This window comes from Trichechus manatus, unplaced genomic scaffold (assembly GCF_000243295.1).
Source record: "Trichechus manatus latirostris isolate Lorelei unplaced genomic scaffold, TriManLat1.0 scaffold00072, whole genome shotgun sequence".
Lineage (NCBI taxonomy): Eukaryota > Metazoa > Chordata > Mammalia > Sirenia > Trichechidae > Trichechus > Trichechus manatus.
This window is the reverse complement of record NW_004444008.1, coordinates 12,270,407-12,292,002: the sequence shown is the minus strand read 5'-3', so window position 1 is coordinate 12,292,002 and position 21,596 is coordinate 12,270,407. Positions and strand designations below refer to the sequence as shown.

Below are 21,596 nucleotides of genomic sequence, written 5' to 3'. Positions count from 1 at the left end.
AAAGGCATTTAGCGGACGGCCAGGTTCCGCTAGAGACACAGCAGTACTCTGGGCGCCTCCACTCTGGCTGTACCGCCGACCCCCGACTATCAGCGCGGCGTGCAGAGCGCGTCCCATTAAGGAGCCGCATGCTGGGGTTTTTTCTGCCTCCTGCGACTCCCCTGCCAGCACCGCCCCCGCCGCTGCCAACCCCACGCGCCCAGTCCACACCCTCCCTCCTCCGTCCGGGAGATAACGGCCAACGTGGCGCTGCCGACTGCGCATGCTCCGCACACGGGACATCGGGGACCGAAGCGGGGGGGGGGGCGCGCGCCGTGACGCCATCACGCACCCCAGGAATGGTGGGCGGGGCGACGTCGGCGGGAGCGCGCCACGTCGGCGCCCGCGGCTGGGGGTGTGCCGGCTCGTTAGCCGTCCGCGCGCCGTCCCGCCGTCCCGCGCGCCTCTCTAGCGTTCACTCGCTCCTGGCCCGCGAGCCCGCCGTCGCCGCCTCCCAGTCCTGCGGAACCCGGCGCACCATGTCTTCGCCTCCCCAAGGGAAGCTAGAGACTAAAGCTGGACACCCGCCGGCCGGTACTGACTCGTTTCCCTTCCTCTCCTTGCGCGGTCTTCCTGCCCCGCAATCCCGAGGGCGGGCTCGAACCCGCGGCCACCGGGCCGGGACGGGCACGGACGGGGCGCCGGGCGGGGGCTCCGCAGGGAGGGACCTGTCCTCGATCCCTGCCCAGGGTCCTAAATGCACCGAGCGAGAGCTGGCCAAAAGAGAATCTTTCTGCATGGCGTTGGAGACTTGCCACCTCAGAACAAGAAACTTTTTTCAGTGTGGGACGTGTCCCTTGTAGGATTGTCACTCACACTCAGTCCTGCACTGGCGAAGACCCGTTTCTTTACAGTATGAGAAACACAGCTTACATATGCTAATTTGTATGCAAATTAGGATGGCTCAGATAAGCCAAGTTGCACAACCTAAAAAAAACCCAAACGTTTGGTGGTCAGTGCTTACTTAGAAGAGCAGATGTTTAAACTAAAACGAGTAACAGAAACGAAAGTCAGTGTTTTTAATATCGTAGGCCGATAGCGTTTCATGCTGACGAAAGATCCAAAGGAAAGTTTTTTTTTTTCAGTCATTAATCAGTCAATGTGACTTATTTTACTCCCGTTTCTTTCATAGCCAGCGTTTGGTCAAAGTGGTTTTTTTCCAGCAAGTCCTAAACTTCTGAGACAAGGAAGTTAAACCCAGAGCCATCTTTCCCAGAAAATATGAATCTAAGCCACCCTTATGCTCATACCTCCCCCTCCCCCTTCTGAGCACAGTTCCTGTTTGCTTTTTCGACTCTGTGCAAGCTGTCGATTTCCATTTCTCCTCTCCTTCTGAGTGACAAGCGATCCACATGGAAGGACAATGGGCAAGAGACTCAGGTGGCAAGGTCCCAGGAACCAAGTCACTTCCACCTCTGGGGTTCTCTTAGGGTGTTAATTGCACGTGTTTGTGTTATAAACTCAGTCTTCTAGTAGCAGAAACTGTAGACAAACATGGCTTCTTTTCGAGGCACGTTTGTGCCATCTTCTTGATACAGTAAAGATTCCTGGAATACACTGGCTCTTGTGTCTTCCACCCTTCCTGTCTCTCCCCCTATAGGGCACCACTTCTCTGCCTCAACATCTGCATAGGAGCAGTTCTTAAAATAGGTCACGTTCCAGAGTAGGTAACATTTTTCACTGGTGAAATTTAGACTCTTAACAACAGCAGCAACTAACTGGCATTGTTGGGTGCCGTTGAGTCGATTTCTACTCATAGAGACCCCATGTGACAGGATTTTCTTGGCCGTAATCTTTATGGAAACAGATTGCCAGATCTTTTGCAGAGCTGCTGGGTGGGTTCAGACCGCCAGCCTTTCAGTGAGCAGCTGAACGGAAGAAAGATGGCTGATGGGAAGGGACTTGTGAGGCTTGAGAGTTTAGAAGATCCTTCTAACATGAAGGAAAATGGACGTTGGGGGCATTTAAGGAAATACAGTTGCATTGTTTTTGTGTTGCATTAGTGAAAAAGTACCTCAGCAGAGATGTCCTCTGTGGATAACTCCAACCTTTAATTCCTACCGGGGTGGGCCCAGTGCAGCTGCGGGAAGATCTGGCAGCACCACCTTAGGGAGGAATACCTTTATTTGCTCTTGTGGCCGTGCTGCTTCTCCTGGACCGGGTGCCAGCAGTCTGCCCAGCTCCCCTGCCCCTGGGGTAGTGAGTTGCATGAAAGGGTATGGATTACAGTGATGTCAAGTCACAGTAGCAGCAACTGGCATATAGAGATGTGTCCATATGGAGATTTTTAATATCAGAGATATAAGCCGTCCATATTAAACCCTAAGGAGAAATTCCATGAAGAACTGAAATTTTCTTTGAATTGTCAAATAGAGATCGGCTTTGTGAATTAGAAATTAAATAGCTTATGCACCCCTAAGGAGAGAGGAGGCCCCGTTTTTGTGCTAGCGCCACAGTGAACTTGGGTTCTAAGTTGTGAAACGTCAAAGGACTTCTCTGAGGCTCAGCTGCTTTTTCTGTGAAATGTGAGCGTTTGGAACAGATGGTCTTCCTCTAGGAAATGCTCTGTGGCTGTGACTGGAGCTCCATTGTCTCCATCCCTCTTGGGGATCAGAGCCCCAAGGTCAGGTAAGCCTGCAGGTAAACTCAGGTGATTCAGGAGGTCCTTTTAGCCTTTGGGAGCCCCAGGGTGGTGTAAACAGTTAACATGCTTGGCTGCCAACCGAAAGGTTGGTGGTTTGAGTCTATCCAGAGGTATCTCGGAAGAAAGGCCTGGTGGTCTGCTTTTGAAAAATCAGCCATTGACAACTCTATGAAGTACAGTTCTGCTGTAACACACATGGGGTCGCTATGAGTTGGAGTCAACTCCCTGACAAGTGGATTGGGTTTTAGCCTAAATCTCGCAGGAGTGGCATAGATTGGCTGCCAGGGTCATCCAGCATTTTATCAGGCTTGTTAGATTTGGACAGAGTTGGAGGGAAGGGCCTGGCACCCTGGGCCCAGAGGTGCAGGTTAGAAAGGAGCCTTTTGTGGGTGGCAGTGTCTGCCTGTCAGCGGTACCTCTGCTGCACTTTCCTGCCTGTGTTACAAGGGCCCTGTGTGAAAGGCTTTCTTGGCAGGAAGCTCTGGCTTTCTTGTTTAGTCTGGCATAGCCAGAGAGTAGGCGGTTTTGAGGAGTAGATGTTAAAAAAAAAAAAAAAAGGCAACCCACTATAATAAAGGATCATCATCAAGGACAGCCAAGAACACAGTTCATGAAATAACAGCCTTAGAAACTTTGGGAATGCTTTCATTAAGTGCTTAAATTGGATAACAGAGACTGATGCTTAATCCCTCAATCGGAAATAATAAAATTCTCCTACAGTGCCTATCTCACTGTTCTTTTGTGTTTTTCTTTACTGCTCTCTGGACCAGGTGCCTGCGGTGTATTCTCACAGCACCCCGTTTTCCTCGTTATCGCACTTAACCTCCACCTGTCTGCCTCTTCCCCTTGCTTCTGGAACTGGTATCACTGATACCTTTACCTCCAGTGGCTGGCACAGGGCTGGCACAAAATAGTAAATATGTCTTGAAGGAGTTTCTCCAGGGCCTCTTCGTGCTCTTCACTTCCCATAGCTTGCTGGACGGCACCTTCCCGAGGTCTCTCTGGTGTCTTCTCTAATGATGTAGGGACACTCTCAGCCAGTTTAGGAAGCATGATAACAATCGTAATAATAGTAACTAACATTTGCTGAAAGTTACTGCGTGTCCAGGAGTCCCTAAGTTGTGCAAACAATAAACAAGCTCGGCTGCTAACGGAAGGTTGGTGGTTTGAGTCCACCCCGAGGTGCCTCGGAAGAAAGGCCTGGTGATCTACTTTCAAAAAAATCAGTCACGGAGAACCACATGGAGCACAGTTCTGTTCTGACACATGGGGTCGCCATGAGTCAGAATTGACTTGACAGCAACTGTTTTTGTTTTTTTAATTGTGTTTTAGGTGAAAGTTTACAGAGCAAATTGGTTTCTCATTAAACAATTAATACACACTGTTTTGTGACATTGGTTGCCAACCCCGCGATGTGTCTTTTTGGTTTACTCTGTGCTCAGCACTTGATATTTACTTGCTCATTTAATTAGCAGTTACTTTACAGTTGTGGTAAAGAGGACAAAGCCGTTTGAAAAAGTGGCTGAACAGTTCAGACTGTCTTGCTGATTCCTCTGAGCCAGTGACTTCCAGAGTGACGGGCCTGAAGACCCTTGGCCTTTGGGACCTCAAAGCTCTTCTCCTTGATGGAGGACGCCATCACTTACCAGGTGCCCCTGCTGAGGTGCGAGATTAATGAGACGGCGCATACAGCCTTCTGAAGAGTTTGGGAGAAAGGTGCCGTGTATGTACAGAGTATTGTTATTTACGAGTGATGAATGGCGCTGCCTAATGTTCCAGCAAGTGTGCTGGAGTCTGCGCTCCTCTGTAGAAGTTATCAAGTCTTAATGATTTGAGACCTCACCACTTCTCTTGACTACAAAATGTTTGCAGAGAAATGGGGTGAGACTGCTTGTTTTATGGGAGTTACTGCCAATACAGATTAGCAGAGTTGGATTAGTGGGGTTCTGTTTCATCTAACAGCAGTAATAGTGTTCCACAGCAGAAAGGAGGATATAATTATAAGCCCAGCTATAACTCATTTCTGCCCGTCTTTGTGAGTTTGTGGCAGTGATGTGGATACAATCTCTTTGTTGAATCCATTTTGCTGGCCCTGTTCCCCTCCATTTGCAGGGAGAGCCAAAACCATATGTCACTGAAATTCTCATAAATCTAATATGGGATAGCTTTGAGTGTTACTAATTTTATGTATGGTTTTCATTGAAAAGTATACATTCCTTTTAGAACTGAGTCAAATTGAATTAAAATGAGAAATAGACTACTTTGCCTTTTTTATTAGCTCAAAAATAGTTCAACTCTCTGTTATATCAACCAGTCGGAGTCTGACATCAGTTGAGGATGCCTCAGAAAGGTTGTGGGGGATGGTTCCCCCTGAGTTACCTCGCTGTCAGGAGGTCTCCAGGTGATGTGGGCCAGTCTGTTGTTGGAAATGGAAGACTCATTTGTCTTTTACCATGTTAGCCATTCAATCAGGGATTGGCTAAGTACAGCTCTGATGTCCTCATCCCAGTCACTGATCATTGACTAAGGGTAAGATAAGAGGTCTGCTTTGGTTCCCACTGTGTCAAGTGGCTTAGTCATCTAGTGCTGCTATAGCAGGAGTACCATGAGTGGATGGCTTTAACAAAGAGAAATTTATTCTCTCACAGTCTAGGAGACCATCTCCAGGGGAAGGCTTTCTCTCTCTATCAGCTCTGGGGGAAGGTCCTTGTCATCAATTCTCCCCTGGTCTAGGAGCTTCTCAGTGCAGGGATCCCAGGTCCAAAGGACACACTCTGCTCCTGGTACTTCTTTCTTGGTGGTTTGAGGTTCCTCCATCTCTCTGCTCACTTTTGTCTCCTTATATCTCTTGTAAGATAAAAGGTGATGCAGGCCACACCCCAGGGAAACTCCCCTTACGTCCAATCAGGGCTGTGACCTGAGTAAGGGTGTTGCATCCCACCCTAACCCTCTTTAACATAACCTAATCTTGCCTCATTAACCAGTGGCAGAGATTAGGATTTGCAACACACAGGAAAATTACATCAGATCACAAAATGTAGGACAACTGTACAATACTGGGAATCATGGCCTAGCCAAGTTCACACATGTTTTTTGGAGAGACAGCTCAATCCACAACTCAAGGGAAAAAAATGACCTTTTAGCTACTGCATTGTTCAAAGCTTCCAGCAGGGTGGTCTGTAGGATTTCTAAGACCTATTTTAGGTCTCACTCTGTTCTCCAGTCACTTGTGGTTATATGCCTTGTATTAATTTCCTAGGGCTGCCTAAGTGGCTTAACACAACAGAATTTATTGTCGTAGTTCTGGCGGCCAGGAGTCCAGAGTCAGGGTGTCAGCAGGGCTAGCCTGCCTCTGAAGGCTCTTGGGGAGAATCTCTTTGATGGCTTTCTGGAGCTACTGGTGTTGTTGGTAATCCTTGGTGTTCCTTGGCTTCTAGACACATCCCTCCAATCACTGTCTGCCTCCATCATCACGTGGTGTTATCCCTGTGTCTCTGTCTCTTCTTATAAGGACACCAATCATATTGGATTGTTGTTAGCTGCCATCGAGTCGGTTCCGACTCATAGCGACCCTGTGTACTACAGAATAAAACACTGCCTGGTCCTGTGCCATGCTCACAGGCATTGTTATGCTTGAGTCCATTGTTGCAGCCACTGTGTCAGTCCATCTCACTGAAGGTTTTCCTGTTTTTTGCTGTTCCTCTACCAGTCTCCAGGGACTGATCCCCCCTGACAACATGTCCAAAGTATGTAAGAAATAGTTTTGCCATCCTTGCTTCTAAGGAGCATTCTCGTTGTACTTTTTCCAAGACATTTATTTGTTCTTTTGGCAGTCCATGTTATATTCAATATTCTTCACCAAAATCACAATTCAAAGGTGTCAATTCTTGTTTGGTCTTCCCTATTCATTGTCCAGCTTTTGCATGCATATTATGTGATTGAAAATACCATGGCTTGGGTCAGGCGCACCTTAGTCTTCAAGGTGACATCTTTGCTTTTCAACACTTTAAAGAGGTCTTTTGTAGCACATTTGCCCAGTGCAATGCACTGTTTCATTTCTGGACTGCTGCTTCCATGGGTGTTGGTTGTGAATCCAAGTGAAATGAAATGCTTGACAACTTCAATCTTTTCTTCAGTCTTATTGGTCCAGGTGTGAGGATTTTTGTTTTCTTTATGTTGAGGTGTAATCCCTACTGAAGGCTGTGGTCTTTGATCTTCGTCAGTAAGTGCTTCAAGTCTTCTTCACTTTCAGCAAGCAAGGTTGTGTCATCTGCTTATCACAGGTTGTTAATGCATCTTCCTCCAATCCTGATGCCCCACTCCTCTTCATAGAGTCCAGCTTCTCAGATTATTTGCTCTGCATGCAGATTGAATAAGTATGGTGAAAGGATACAACCCTGATGCACATCTTTCCTGACTTTAAACCACGCGGTATCCCCTTGTTCTGTTTGAACAACTGCCTCTTGATCTGTGTACAGGTTCCTTGTGAGCACAATTAAGTGTTCTGGAATTGCCATTCTTTGCAGTGTTATCCATAATTTGTTATGATCCACACAGTCAAATGCCTTTGCATAGTCAGTAAAACACAGATAAACATCTTTCTGGTATTCTCTGCTTTCAGTCAGGATCCATCTGACATCAGCAGTGATATCCCTGGTTCCACGTCCTCTTCTGAATCTGGCCTGAATTTCTGACAGTTCCCTGTCTGTATACTGCTGCAACTGCTTTTGAACGATCTTCAGCAAAATTTTACTTGCGTGTGATATTAATGACCCTGTTCGATAATTTCTGCATTCCGTTGGCTCATCTTTCTTGGGAATAAGCATAAATATGGATCTCTTTCAGTTGGTTGGCCAGGTAGCTGTCTTCCAGATTTCTTGGCATAGAAGAGTGAGCATTTCCAGAGCTGCATCCATTTGTTGAAACATCTCAATTGATGTTCCGTCAATTCCTAGAGTGTTGTTTTTCGCCAGTGGTTTCAGCGCAGTTTTGACTTCGTCCTTCAGTACCATCGGTTCCTGATCATATGCTACCTCCCGAAATGGTTGAATGTCGACCAGTTCTTTTTGGTATAATGACTCTGTGTAGTCCTTCCATCTTCTTTTGATGCTTCCTGCATCGTTTAATATTTTCCTCATAGAATTCTTCACTAGCATAACTTGAGGCTTGAATTTTTTCTTCAGTTCTTTCAGCCTGAGAAATGCTGAGTGTGTTCTTCCCTTTTGGTTTTCTATCTTCAGTTCTTTGCAGATGTCATTATAATACTTTACTTTGTCTGCTCGAGCTGCCCTTTGAAATCTTCAGTTCTTTTACTTCATCATTTCTCCCTTTCACTTCAGCTACTCGACTTTCAGGAGCAAGTTTTAGAGTCTCTTCTGACATCCGTTTTGGACATTTCTTTGTTTCTTGTCTTTAATGACCTCTTTCTTCGTGTATGATGCCCTCGATGTCATTCCACAACTCGTCTGGCCTTTGGTCATTAGTGTTTGACGCATCAAATCTATGTTTGAGATGGTCTCTGAATTCAGGTGGGATATACTCATGGTCATACTTTGGCTCTTGTGGACTTGTTCTAATTTTCTTCAGTTTCACCTTGAACTTGCGTATGAACAAGTGATGGTCTATTCAGCAATCGGCCCATGGCCTTGTTCTAACTGTTGATATTGAGCTTTTCCATCATCTCTTTCCACAGATGTAGTTGATTTGATTCCTGTGTATTTCACCTGGCAAGGTCCATGTGTATAGTCGTCTTTTATGTGGGTGAAAAAAGGTGTTTGCAATGAAGAAGTTGTTAGTCTTCAAAATTCTATCATGTGATCTCCAGCATGGTTTTTATCCCCAAGGCCATATTTTCCAACTACGGATCCTTCTTTGTTTCCAACGTTCGCATTCAATCACCAGTAATCATCAGTGCATCCTGATTGCATGTTCAATCAATTTCAGACTGCAGAAGGTCGTAAAAATCTTCAATTTCTTCATCTTTGGCCTTTGTGGTTGGTACATAAATTTGAATAATAGTCATATTAACTGGTCTTCCTTATAGGCGTATGGATATTATCCTGTCACTGACAGTGTTGTAGTTCAGGATAGATCTTGAAATGTTCTTTTTGACAATGAACGATGGATTGCCATTCCTCTTCAAGTTGTTTTTCCCAGCATAGTAGATCACATGATTGTCTGATTCAAAAATGACCAATACCAGTCAGTTTCAGCTCACTAATGCCTAGGATGTCGATGTATATGTGTTCTATTTCATTTTTGACAGTTTCCATTTTTTGTAGATTCATACTTTGTACGTTCTACGTTCCGATTAACAGATGTTTGCAGCTATTTCTTCTCATTTTGAGTCGTGCCACATCAGCAAATGGAGGTCCCGAAAGCTTGACTCCATCCATGTCATTAAGGTCACCTCTACTTTGAGGAAGCAGCTCTTCCCTGGTCGTCTTTTGAGTGCCTTCCAACGTGGGGGGGCTCATCTTCTGGCACTATATCAGACGGTGTTCCACTGCTATTCATAAGGTTTTCACTGGCTAATTCTTTTCAGAAGTAGACCGCAGGGTCCTTCTTCCTAGTCTGTCTTAGTCTGGAAGCTCAGCTGAAACCTGTCCGCCATGGTTGACCCTACTGGTACCTGAATACTGGTGGCATAGCTTCCGGCATCACAGCAACATGCATGCCCCCACAGTATGACAAACTGACAGACACGTGGGGGCATATTGGATTAGGACCATTTAGTGATCTCACCTTAACTTGAGTACATCTACAAAGACCTTACTTCCAAAGAAGGTCACATTCATAGCTACCAGGAACTAGGACTTCAACACAGCTTTTGAGGGGACACTATTTAACCTGTAGTACCCCCCTCGCATCTTCTGTGTGTGTCCTTTCACCTCACAGCGTTCCCTGTGGTGTTTGCTTGGCTATGTGTATGCTTTCTTTTTTCTAACTTCAGAAATATTGTTGTTTATATAAGGAATACTCACTTTTGTATAAAATACTGTATTAGTTGCAGAAAGTAATACTAGCTATTGTAACTAACAACCTAAAGTCTCAGTGGCTGAAGACAATGAAGGTTTATTTCTCTCTTGGGCAGCCCGCCTACAAGGAACCATTCAGAGACCAGACTCTCTCCATGGTGTGAGGCTGCCATTTGAATGCGTGGCCTCTGCCAAAGGTGGGAGGGAGGATGGTTTGTCATGCCAGGGGTTTTATGGTGCAGTCTGTGGCTGGGGTGTGCTACTGTATTAGTTTCTCTGACTGCTATAATAAATTACCACAAACTTAGTAGCACAAATTTATTATCTTACAGTTCTGGAGGTCAGAATCCAAAATGGCTGTCACTGGGCTAAAATCTAGGTGTTGGCAGGCCTGTGTTCCTTCTGGAGGCTCTAGGGGAGAATCTGGTTCCTTGCCTTTTCTAGCTTCCAGAGGCCACCTGCGTTCCTTGGCTCATGGCCCCCTTCTCCATCTTCAAAGCCAGCAATGGCCTGTTGAGTCTTTCTAATATCACTCTGACACTGACTTTTCTGCATCTCTCCTCTATTTTAAAGACTCTGGTAATTACATTGGACTGGCTTGGATAATTCAGGGTAGTCTCCCTATTTTAAGGTCAGCTGATTAAAACCAAAATACCCGTTGTCATTGAATCGATTCTAACTCATGGCAACCCCATGTGTGTCAGAGTAGAACTGTGCTTCAAGAGGTTTTCAGTGACTGATTTTTTGGAAGTAGATTGCCAGGCATTTCTTCTAAGATGGCTCTGGGTAGACTTGAAACAACCAGCCTTTTGGTTAGCAGCCAACATGTTAACCATTTCCCCCCATTAGCAGCCTAATTCCACCTGTAACCATAACCTCCCTGTTTTAGTCATCTAGTGCCGCTCTAACAGAAATACCACGAGTGGATGGGTTTAACAAAGAGAAATTTATTTTCTAAAAACAATCCAGTAGGCTACAAGTCCAAATCCAGGGCATCAGCTCCAGGAGAAGGCTTTCTCCCTCTGTCGGCTCTAGAGGAAGGTCCTTGTCATGCATCAGTCTTCCCTTGGTCTGGGAGCATCTCAGCGCAGGAACATCAGGTCCAAAGCACACTCTCTGCTCCCGGTACTGCTTTCTTGGTGGTGTGAGATTCCCATGTGTCTCTGCTCGCTTTTCTCTTTTATATCTCAAAAGAGATTGACTTAAGACACTATCCAGTCTTGTACACCTCATCAGTATAACTGCCTCTAATTCATCTTATTAGATCATAGTGATTGAATTTACAACACATAAGGAGATCACATCAGATTACAAAATGGTACATAGTCATACAATACTGGGAATCATGACCCAGCCAAGTTGATACACACATTTTTTGGGGGACATAATTCAATCTATAACACCTCTCTTGCCATATAAAAGAACGTAGTCACAGGTTCCAGAGATTAAGATGTGGACATCTTTGAGGAACCACTCTTCCACGGTCCCTTTTCCCCCTAATGTTGTCCAAGACCCAGTCAAATGGCCGCAACCCAGCTGCAAGGGAGGCTGGACTGGGACTGGTAAACATCTAACTAGTCTCTGCGTCAGCCCCCAACCCCCAGTGCCAAGTATCTCTGGAACATCTCCAAGCAGCACTCCTCACGGAACTCTTTCAGCCAGCTTTTCTAAACTCAGGGTTATCCTTCCCCCTCAACCCACTCCTCAACTTTGGCGTTACAGATCAGAGGTGACCCAGTCACTGTCCAGCAAGGTTCCCATCTTGGCCCAGCCACCACTCAGATTCTCCTTTGAGTCAGCACTGTGTTGTGAAGTGGAGTAGGCGCTGGTGTGGAAGATGGGACCTAGACTTTCGGTTCTGATTCAGAGATCTGTGACCCCAGTGAGTCAGGCCCTGTCTCTCAACTTCACGTCTACCTCTGTGAAGCAAATGGGGCTGTTCCCTGTAATGTTTAAGGACCTTCCCACTTGAACCGTCTAAGATTCTAAGCCCGGAACAGCAGTTTCCTTTATATCTTCCTTAGCAGTTTTAGCGTTGAAATCATTAGACACACAAGTTCAGGAACTTATCGGGGCCTCTTTTTTAGCACAGCAATTACTTCCATCCAGTGCCTAGGTTCCTGCAACCCCTGTGCAGACGTCTCTTGGTCTCGGGTGCAGGGTCTCATTGAGACCCTGCATAACTCAAGTCTGTTGTCCGTGCCCCGGCTCCACACAGGTTCCGTCTGCCTTCGCCTGTTTGTCCTCTTCCTGTTCTCTTTTCCGGGCTCCCACACTCAGGCCCACGAGTGTCCAAGCACATGAGTGTCTGCTCTGCATGCGTGTGATTGTCCTTCCTTTCTCCTAGGAGAGCTAAGATGGGCCCTATTACATTGCCCTGTTTCCACCCACATAACCTCACTGAGGGCTCCCACACTCAGGCCCACGAGTGTCCGAGCAGGTGAGTGTCTGCTCTGCGTGCCTGTGATTGTCCTTCCTTTCTCCTAGGAGAGCTAAGATGGACCCTATTACATTGCCCTGTTCCCACCCACCTAACCTCACTGAGGAGTCCCGGTTGGTACAAACGATTAACACACTTGGCTGCTAACCAAAAGGTTGGGGGTTCGAGTTCACTCAGAGGCACTTGTAAAGAAAGGCCTGGCCATTTACTTCTGAAAAATCAGCCTTTGGAAAAAACCTTATGGAGTCTTCATGGAGTCACCATGAATCAGAGTGAACTCAGCAGCAGCTGGTTCAAATCTCCCCAATCCCAGAGGGTGGCCAGGTTCCACTTTCCCTTTGCTTACCTTCCACCACATCGCTAAGCCCCACGATCCTGAGGGTTAAACTTAACCTGCGGCTCTGGTTGGTGTCTTGTTCTTGTTTTTCTCACCAGAAACATTCTCACAACGTTTCATCTCTCCTTTTAGGTGGATTGGCTGTCCTTTGAATAACATTTCCCTAGCTTTTCTCAGATAAGAACGGAGATAGCGTACAGTTGCTCTAGTACCCGCAGTACTGCTTTTGGGGGTATTTGTGTGCATAACAGCCCTGGCAACTGGACCCTGCTCGTGTGGTCCTTAGAGTGGTGAGTGACGCCTTTCTCATTCACCCTGCCCACCTTCCAGCTATAGATTTTTCTAGCCTGCCATTGATCGTTAGCAAACAGCGAGCTGTCGGTGACTCACCCCTGCAGTCAGGCACCCTGACACGTGACACGTGGACTCATGATAAGAAGGAGTCAATTTCTTCTTCAGTATTTGCTTGCCTGCCAGCATCTGACCAATGGGTGATGCTTCCTTCCCTTCCTATCCCCTTGGGCAGGAAGCTGCTCTGCACAGAGGTGTTTATTTCATATTTCCTTTCCTCCGAAGCCAGGTGGCCTAATACCAGAACCTACCTGCGGGTTGTTACTTACATCACTCTAAGGAGCGAGGGTGCTCTGTGTCCTGGAAAGGTGTACGTGATGTGATCAAGGTGTAGACTGCCGGGCTCAGACCCCAGCTCTGCCACCTGCCAGCTGTGTGATTCAGGCAGGCGGTCGCCCGTTTGTGTCTCAGTATCTGCTCCATGAGGTTCTTGTGTCAGTGAGATGATGCATGGAGAGGGGTTAGAACAGCGCCTGGTACAGAGCAAACCTCTGGTGCGTTTGCTGCTGCTGCTACTGCTGCTGGCAATGAAGGAGAAGCAGCAGAAGTGGGCGGTCTGGGGTTCTGAGACGGCGCTGTAATGATGGTGGTCCCGATGGAGGTGACCTGATGACCGCATCAGTGGAGTGCCCTTCTGAGCTAAGCACGTTACACGTCTTGTTCAGGCCTCAGCAACCCCGTAAACCACTTGCCACCAAGTGATTCTGACTCATGGTGACCTCGTGTGTCAGAGTAGAACTGTGCTCCATGGAGTTTCCAATGGCTGATTTTTCAGAAGTAGATCCCCAGGCCTTTTTTCCAAGATACCTCTAGATGGACTTGAACCAGCAACCTTTCGGTTAGCAGCCGAGCCCGTTAACCGTTTGCACCACCCAGGGACTCCATAAGTCGATATCAGTATCTCTTACGTAGGAGAGAAGTGTGCTGAAGACTACAGGGGTCTCCAAGAGCTGAAGGCTCCGTTTTTTCAGCGTGTTTATAAGAGTAGCTAACAGTGGAGCATATCGTGCGGGTCAGGCTCTGTTGTAGGCTTTCCATGCCTGTTGGCTTCTTTAATCCTCAGGTTTCCCTGGGAGGGAGGCGCACATGACCCTTTCCACACAGATGGAGGACGTGGAGGCACAGAGAGCTTCAGCACTTTGCCCATCTGGACACACACATGGCAGAGCTGGGGTTGGAACCCAGGGGTCAGGCCCCAGGACCTGTGCCCTTCACCTCTGCACAGCACTTCCTCTGAGAGCAAGCCTGTTAATCTTAAAAGGCAAAGCTCTGCTTTGAATAATGGAGTCCCTGGTTGGTTTCAAATGGTTAATGCATTCTGCTGCTGACTAAAAGTTGAAGGTTCAAGTCCACCCAGAAGCATCTCAGCAGAAAGGCTTGGCGATCTACTTCGTAAAAATCAGCCATTGAAACTCTATCTTCTCTGACACACGTGGACTCACCATGAGTTGGGGTTGACTGGATGACGACTGGTTAGTTTGAATAACAACCCCCACAACAAAAATCTCAGTCTTTTTTTTTTTTCTATCGTCTCTCGTAAAAATGCTTACATTTACAAATAATTCTGCAAAGATTTCTGCAGAAGTAATCCTGCAGTCGTATTTTTACAAACTGAGAGTTCTAGAGGCAATGATAATCAAAATAAATACGGGCTGTCGTATTTTTTTGGCAGTATTGCAAGTTAAAGTTAATCTGTCTCTGGCCTTGAGTTATTATTATTATTGCCACTCTATTGCCGCATTAGTCACCAAACACGCTGTGAAGCATTAATGAAGTTAATTGTTTTTATAAACTAGCTGAAATGGCAGCACTGATGCTGGATGGCCGAGCCCTGACAGTGTACTCACAGCACACAGGCGCGGGTAGGCTGCCCCCTCGGAGCTTAGGAAGACTTGATTATTTTGAATGTCTCCTTGACATTCATCGTCAGTTTTCTCTGTAGATAGTTGTACAGATCTTTTTACTTTTGTCAATTTACAGAACGCATCTGTGAGTTACCATTTAAACATTTTGCTTCTGCCACGTTGGAAGGATTCAGAGGCCATTTTTAGGCAGGCACTTTAATCTATTTCTGATTGGCATGGGATAGGAGTGGGATAGATGGGGGAGTCTTTAGGCGGCACAAATGGTTAACACACTTGGCTGCTAACCGAGAGGTTGGAGGTTCGAGTCTACCCAGAGGTGCCTCAGATGAATGGCCTGCCGATCTACTTCCAAAAAAATCAGCCATTGGAAACCCTATGGAGCACATTTCTACTCTGACACACATGGAGTCGCCATGAGTTGGAATCGACTTAGTGGCAACTAAAAACAATTTTAAAGAAACGTTTAGTGGGACAATTCTTTCAAGATCCTCCCATAGCCAAAAACATTCAAAACTCTCTGATCTGGGTGGAAAATTATTTTAACATACTGTAGAAACCCCTGGCCCTGTAGGATTCCCACAGGTAAGGCCCTGCTGAAGACAAGCTCACAGTACATAGTCACCCGCACAGGAGCAAGGATCGGCAGACAGAACATGTAAGAAGTTTAGCGTAAAAATGGCAAGGCGGGGGTGTCTGACTTCCCCTCATTTCACAAGGGGGGAGGAGAATCAAGATCAACAGCCCAAGGCTGATGGCTGTGAGGCAGAGATCAGACACGCCTCCACCCCCAAACTTTTTACCAATTCTGACACCAACCGTTCCTGCCACCGCACTCTCTACTTCTCTGCTGGATTTGATAGTTCACTGCAGTGGCCACACAGAACTCACAAACAATACTCACAATTATGGGCTTTATTAGGGAAGTGTAATAAGTTATAGTTCAGGATCAGAAATGACTCAGGATACAGTTCTTCAATCAGGACAGCCTCTTCTCAGCCATGCCCACAGGCAGGCCTCTTTCTGGCCCTCAGCCCAGCCTCTGCCCTGCTCGGGCAAGTATTACAAACCTCTTTTAGCTCTGCCAGTAAGTGCCCAGAGGCACCCCACTCCACCAATAAGCTTTGGCCTGAAGGCCCTCAGCTCTCTTGCTCTGGGGGCCAGGAAACCTACTGCACCATCTCCTGCTGGTCACCTGGTTCTCCTGCTGCCGTTTCTCTGCCACTGCTTTTCACCATCTCTTGTGTTACAGCGCTCCCTCTCTGTTCTGGTTCTGATGCCTCTGCTGCCTCTCTCTGTCTTCCATGTTATATCTTCTCTCTCTCTCTTCTCTATGCTTCCCCCCTCCCCGACTTCCTTTAAGCCTAGTGGAATGGCCAAACTGACCAATCCCCTCGTGAGGGTTCCATAGACCTTATTTGCATGGTCCCACCCCCACAAGGTGCCATGCACCTTATTTGCATTATTAGCAAGCTGTCCAGTCCCCTTGGTGGGCCACAAGCACCTCATTTACATAGTCCCACCCAGTTATTTGGTGGGAGTTACAAAGACTATGGCTAGAAGGACCATATTAAGTAACTGACTGCACCATAGTTAGACTCCCACAGACCTTACATAATAAAACAACTGCAGACTTCTATTGCCAATCTCCGTTTCTAAAGGTGTGGCAGACTACATTACCTGGGAAATATTGATTCAAAGCAACAAAAAACCTGGAAATGCTGAATCCGATTTCTTTATCTGGGCTTAAAGTAAGGGAAATCCCGTAGGCTAAAACAAAGATGGAACTAAAAATCCAAGTAATAAGCATGAGCGGTAAGTGTGTATTGTTGTTAGGTGCTGTTGAGTCAATTTTAGACTCCTAGCAACGCCATATGACAGCAGAACTTCACAGGGTTTCCTAGGCTGTAATTTTTATAGGAGCAGATTGCCAGGTCTTTCTCCCATGGAGCTGCTGGGTGGGCTTGAACTGCCAACCTTTTGGTTAGCAGCCAAGTGCTTAACATTTCCTCCACCAAGGCTCCTTAGTAAGCAGATACCAAAAAACAAACCTGTTGCCACTGAGTCGATTCTGACTCTTAGTGACCCTATAGGACAGAGTAGAACTGCCCCATAGGTTTTCCAAGAAGCAGTTGGTGGATTTGAACTGTCGACATTTTGGTTAACAGCCAAACACTTAACCACTGTGCCACCAGGCCAGATATACAACAGGCAGATATACAACTATAAAACAAGTGTGCATGAAAAAATTTAAAGATAAAAAATTGAAAACGTGAGTAAAGAAAAAGACCAGACTAATTTGAGAAAAAAATACATAAGGTCTAGACATGAAAAAATTAAATGCTTGAAATAAAAATCAATGGATGGATGCCATCCAAGGCACAACAGTTGATCTCTGTTTGTCTGGAACAACAGAGGAAGAAGGAGAGTCAAGAACAGGATATGGAGTGTGTGGTTAATCGCCTCCATGAACAATTCCCTCCTTTGTCATGAGACCAGAAGAACTGGATGGTGCCTGGCTACCATTACTAAACATTTTGATCAAAGATTCTATAAAAGAATTCTGATCAAAATGGCAAGAATGCAGAACAAAACTTCAAATTCTCATAGACTCTTGACTTCCTGGAACTGTGAGGGTTGGATGAACCCCTGATGTCATTGCCCTGGGTTAATCTTTAAACCTTAAACCAAAAGTATCCCCTGAATTCTTCTTAAAACCAAATGATAGTTTAGTTTAACTAGTGGAAAAATATCTGCCTTAAGCTTTATGCTCTTTTAAGAACTATCTATATGGGATCAAACTGATAACAGCAACTGGAAAGATTAGATAGGAACCTTAGGGGGGCGGTGAATTTATGTTAATGGGGAAGGACCAACCCAGAAAAGGAGGGTGAGGATGGTTACACAACTTGAAGAATGTAATCAGTGCCACTAAATGGTATATGTAGAAACTATCGAATTGGTGTTTGTTTCACTGTATATATTCTCAACAACAACAATAAATAAAATTTAAAAAATGAATAGGATTAAAAAGCAGATTATTGAGAATTACTGAACAGGATTATACTTCCTTCTTTTTGAAAGTAGAACACTGCCCCCACTCCTCCTCCCCCAGTGAAAAGGTGGGGGATGGCCATGGGGATATTTTCATTCCAAACCCGGAGCACAGTTTAAACACAGCTCTTCATTTCATTGCTGTCTGCTTGGCCCTTTTCTAATGGACAGCCACTCACATTCTGTTGGCATGAGAAGCAAGTGTCCTCATCTTTCTGAAATCAGAAAGATTCTGGTAGAATCTCCCTGGGAAATTGAAGCCTGTATTACATTAGAAGTGTGTAAGCTGGAGGGTGTTTTTCACATCCTCCTTCCTATTCATCAGCATAATGTAGAACTTGTCCTGGACTTTTGTGACACAGCGGGTCCAACCACATTTGTCCTGTGCCAAGGTAAAGTGTGTTGTGTGATCTGAGCTGTATTATGGTAAAACACCCAGGGTCAGTGGTAGAACTCTTGCCTTCCATGCAGGAGATCTGGGTTCGATTCCCGGCCAGTGCACCTCATGCGCAGCTGCCATTCATTTGTCCATGGAAGCTTGTGTGTTGCTATAATGCTGAACAGTTTTTAGTAGAGCTTCAAGACTAAGACAGACTAGGAAGAAAGACCTGGTGATCTACTTCCAAAAATCAGCCAATTAAAACCCTATGGATCACACCGGTCCGATCTACAAACTATCATGACGATGGTGCAGGACTAGGCAGTGTTTCGTTCCATTGTGCATGGGGTCACCACGAGTCGGGGGCCGACCTGACGACAGCTAACAACAATAGCTGTTCTGAGGAGGAAGGACGTAACGGGGTGAGGACAAGCGCAGCTGAAAGGATTCTGCGTTCTCTAAAGCCCTCATCGTGTGCTGGGATTACTAAATGCCCCTCTCTTCTCATTCAAACTAATATTAGGATATTGCTCTTACTCTCTGCTTTCTACGGATGGGGCAGCGAGGCTTTGAGAGGCTGGGTACCACTCGGAGACAGCATAGCTGAGGGCATGGAGGAGCGCTGAGGGCATGGAGGAGCTTGCAGACTCCCAGGCGTGTGCTGTGGCTGCCGAGTGAGGCCGCCTTCCTGGATGTGGGCAGGACTTTCATGCATTTGGCCAGCATTTCCAAACTATTCCATGGAACCCTCTAGTCCTAAAGGAGGATAACCGTATTACTGGGGAAAAAATGTTCTGTGGTCAAATACATTTGGGAAAGACTGTACTTTGTGTCCCTCGTAAAGCTTCCCGCTGCAGGTTAACACCCTAACAAAAAAACAAAAAACAAACCCATTGCTGTCAAGTCAATTCTGACTGATTGTGACCCTATAGGACACAGTAGAACTGCCCCATAAGATTTCTAAGGAGCAGCTGGTGGATTCGAACTGCCAACCTTTTGGTAAGCAGTCGAGCTCTTAACCACTGCGCCACCAGGTCTCCTAGCACCCTACAGGTGGAGAAAATCCGTCTTGAGGAAACCCATTGCTTTTGTTTAACCTAGCATTTCCTACACTTATTAAATTCTAGAACATCAGTTATTGTGGTTGTTTTTCCTTGCAAAACAGTATTAACATTTTATCTGTTAAGAAAATGCCAGTCAAACCACTATGAGATACCACTTCACACCCACTAGGATGGCTCTTAGCAGAAAACGGGAAACCAGCAAGTGTTGGTAAGGATGCGGAGAAACTGGAACCCTCATCCACTGCTGGCGGGAATGGGGAATGGTGTAGCTGCTGTGGAAAGCAGTTTGCTGATTCCTCAAAAAGTTAAACAGAATGACCGTATGACCCAGCAGTCCCACTCCTAGATATATACCCCAAAGAACTGAAAACATATGTCCACACCAAAACTTGTATACAAATGTTCATAGCAGCAGTCCCTAATATTCAAAAAATAGAAACAACCCAAATGTCCATCAGCTGAAGAATGGATAAATAAAATGTAGTATATCCATGCAATAGAATATTCTGCAGTACGAAGGAATGAAGTAGTGGTACAGACTACTACATGGATGAACCTTGAAAACATCATGCTAAATGAAAGAGGCCACATATTATATGATTACATTGACATGGAATGCCCAAAATAAGCTAATCTATAGAGGCAGAAAGGAGTCCCTGGGTGGCGCTAATGGTTTATGCTCTACTACTGACCTAAAGTTTGGTGGTTTGAGCCCACCCAGCAGCTCCGCAGAAGAAAAGGCCTGGGGAACTGCTTCCATAAAGATTACAGCCAAGAAAACCCTATGGAGCAGTTCTACTCTGTAACACATGGGGCCGCCGTGAGTGGGAGGCCAACTAGGAGGCAGTTAACACAACAACATAGAGGCAGGAAGTAGATTAATGGTTTCCAGGAGAAGGAAGTGGAGAGCTTGTGACTGCTAATGGGCATGGGGTTTCCTTTTGGGGTGATGAAAATGTTCTAAAACTGATTGTGGTGATCATTTCATAATGCCATGAATACATTCAAAACCATTGAACTGTACACTTTAAATGGGTGAATTGTATGTGAATTATATATATATTTTATAAAAACCTTTAATAGAGTTAACATCTACCCACACTCACCAGAAGGAGCCCTGATGGTACAGTGGTTAAGCACTTAGCTGCCAACCAAAAGGTCGACAATTTGACCCCACCAGCGGCTCTACAGGAAAAAAGACCTGGTGATCTGCTTCTGTAAAGATTGTTGTTGTGTGCTGCCAAGTCGATTCTGACTCACAGCGACCCTGTAGTGACCCTCTAGGCCAGAGTAGAACTGCCCCATAGGCTTTCCTAGGCTATAATCTCTTGGAGCAGATGGCCAGGTCTTTTCTCCAGAGGAGCGGCTGGTGGATTCGAACCGCAGGCCTTTTGGTTAGTAACTGAGTGCTTAACCACTGTGCCACCAGAGCTCCTTTCCCTGAAGACTTCAGCCTAGGACACCCTACGGGAAAGTTGTACTCTGTCCTATAGGGTCTCTATGAGCCGGAATGAACTCATTAGGTAACACTCACTAGGGTTTCAGAGGACACAGAAGCTGTTCGCTGCTCCCTCACTGGGCTCTGTGCCTCTGGCAGGGTAACTGTCCCGTGTCACCTGCGGCTATATCACCACCATCAAAAGCATGCTCGATATTTGAGAAAACATCCCAGGGCAGGACTGAAGTGGGCTCTTGTTGCATCAAGAAGATGTGCAGAATCTAAAGCAAGCAGCTACTTCTTCACTAGGTTTATACTTTGTTATGCCTGTGCTCTCAAGAAATACTTAACCAAGAAAAGCAAAAAAAAAAAAAAAACCCAAGAGCCTTGGAAAGTTTCTAAGTGGACCTGGAGTAAGAGGTCACGCTGAGCGCTGAATCATGGCATCACCTCCAAGCACTGCTGACCTTCCATAGTTAATGATTGTCACCAACAGATGTGCCTAGACTACCTTGTGGTCACCGGGCCATCACAGAAGCTTTCCAGCTAGTTCTTTCTGATGCTCAGGTTATTCCATTTCCGCATTAATCATACCTGCCTTTCTGTTTCCGTTTAAGTGAAAGCTGGCGGAATGCGGATTGTGCAGAAACACCCGCACAGCGGTGACAACAAAGACGATAAGGACAAGGACAACCAGGAGTGGGAAAGCCCCAGGTGGGAGATTTCCGGTGACTCGTGAGCATGTTTCACAAAGAGCCAGCATTGGGTTAAATGTTAACGTTTGTTCTCTGGTCTCTGTTTTTGATAACTCCTGGGCTCTTTCTTTTCCCAGTCAGCGAGGTGGGGGGTTTTGTTCTCAGATAGGGAGAGAGAGAAAGAGAGCATCTCGACCAGGCCCTCTTCTGATTAAATACCACAGCCCACACTGCATGCCCCCCACCTCACCCACTGGCCCACGCTGTGTCCCACCAGCCCACACTGCATGCCCCCACCTCACCCACTGGCCCACGC

At 46.2% G+C, this 21,596-nt stretch overlaps 1 protein-coding gene across 1 annotated transcript in view; it reads left to right on the top strand.

Moving 5' to 3' along the window:
- The first annotated feature begins 498 nt into the window (after positions 1-498).
- The window catches only part of DAP (death associated protein), a 94,658-nt gene continuing 73,560 nt past the window's right edge, over positions 499-21,596 (top strand). The window contains exons 1-2 of the mRNA XM_004380286.2: positions 499-573; positions 21,203-21,299. Coding sequence (XP_004380343.1) covers positions 519-573; positions 21,203-21,299 — 152 coding nt within the window. The 5' untranslated portion in view covers positions 499-518. The remainder of the gene's footprint in view (positions 574-21,202; positions 21,300-21,596) is intronic.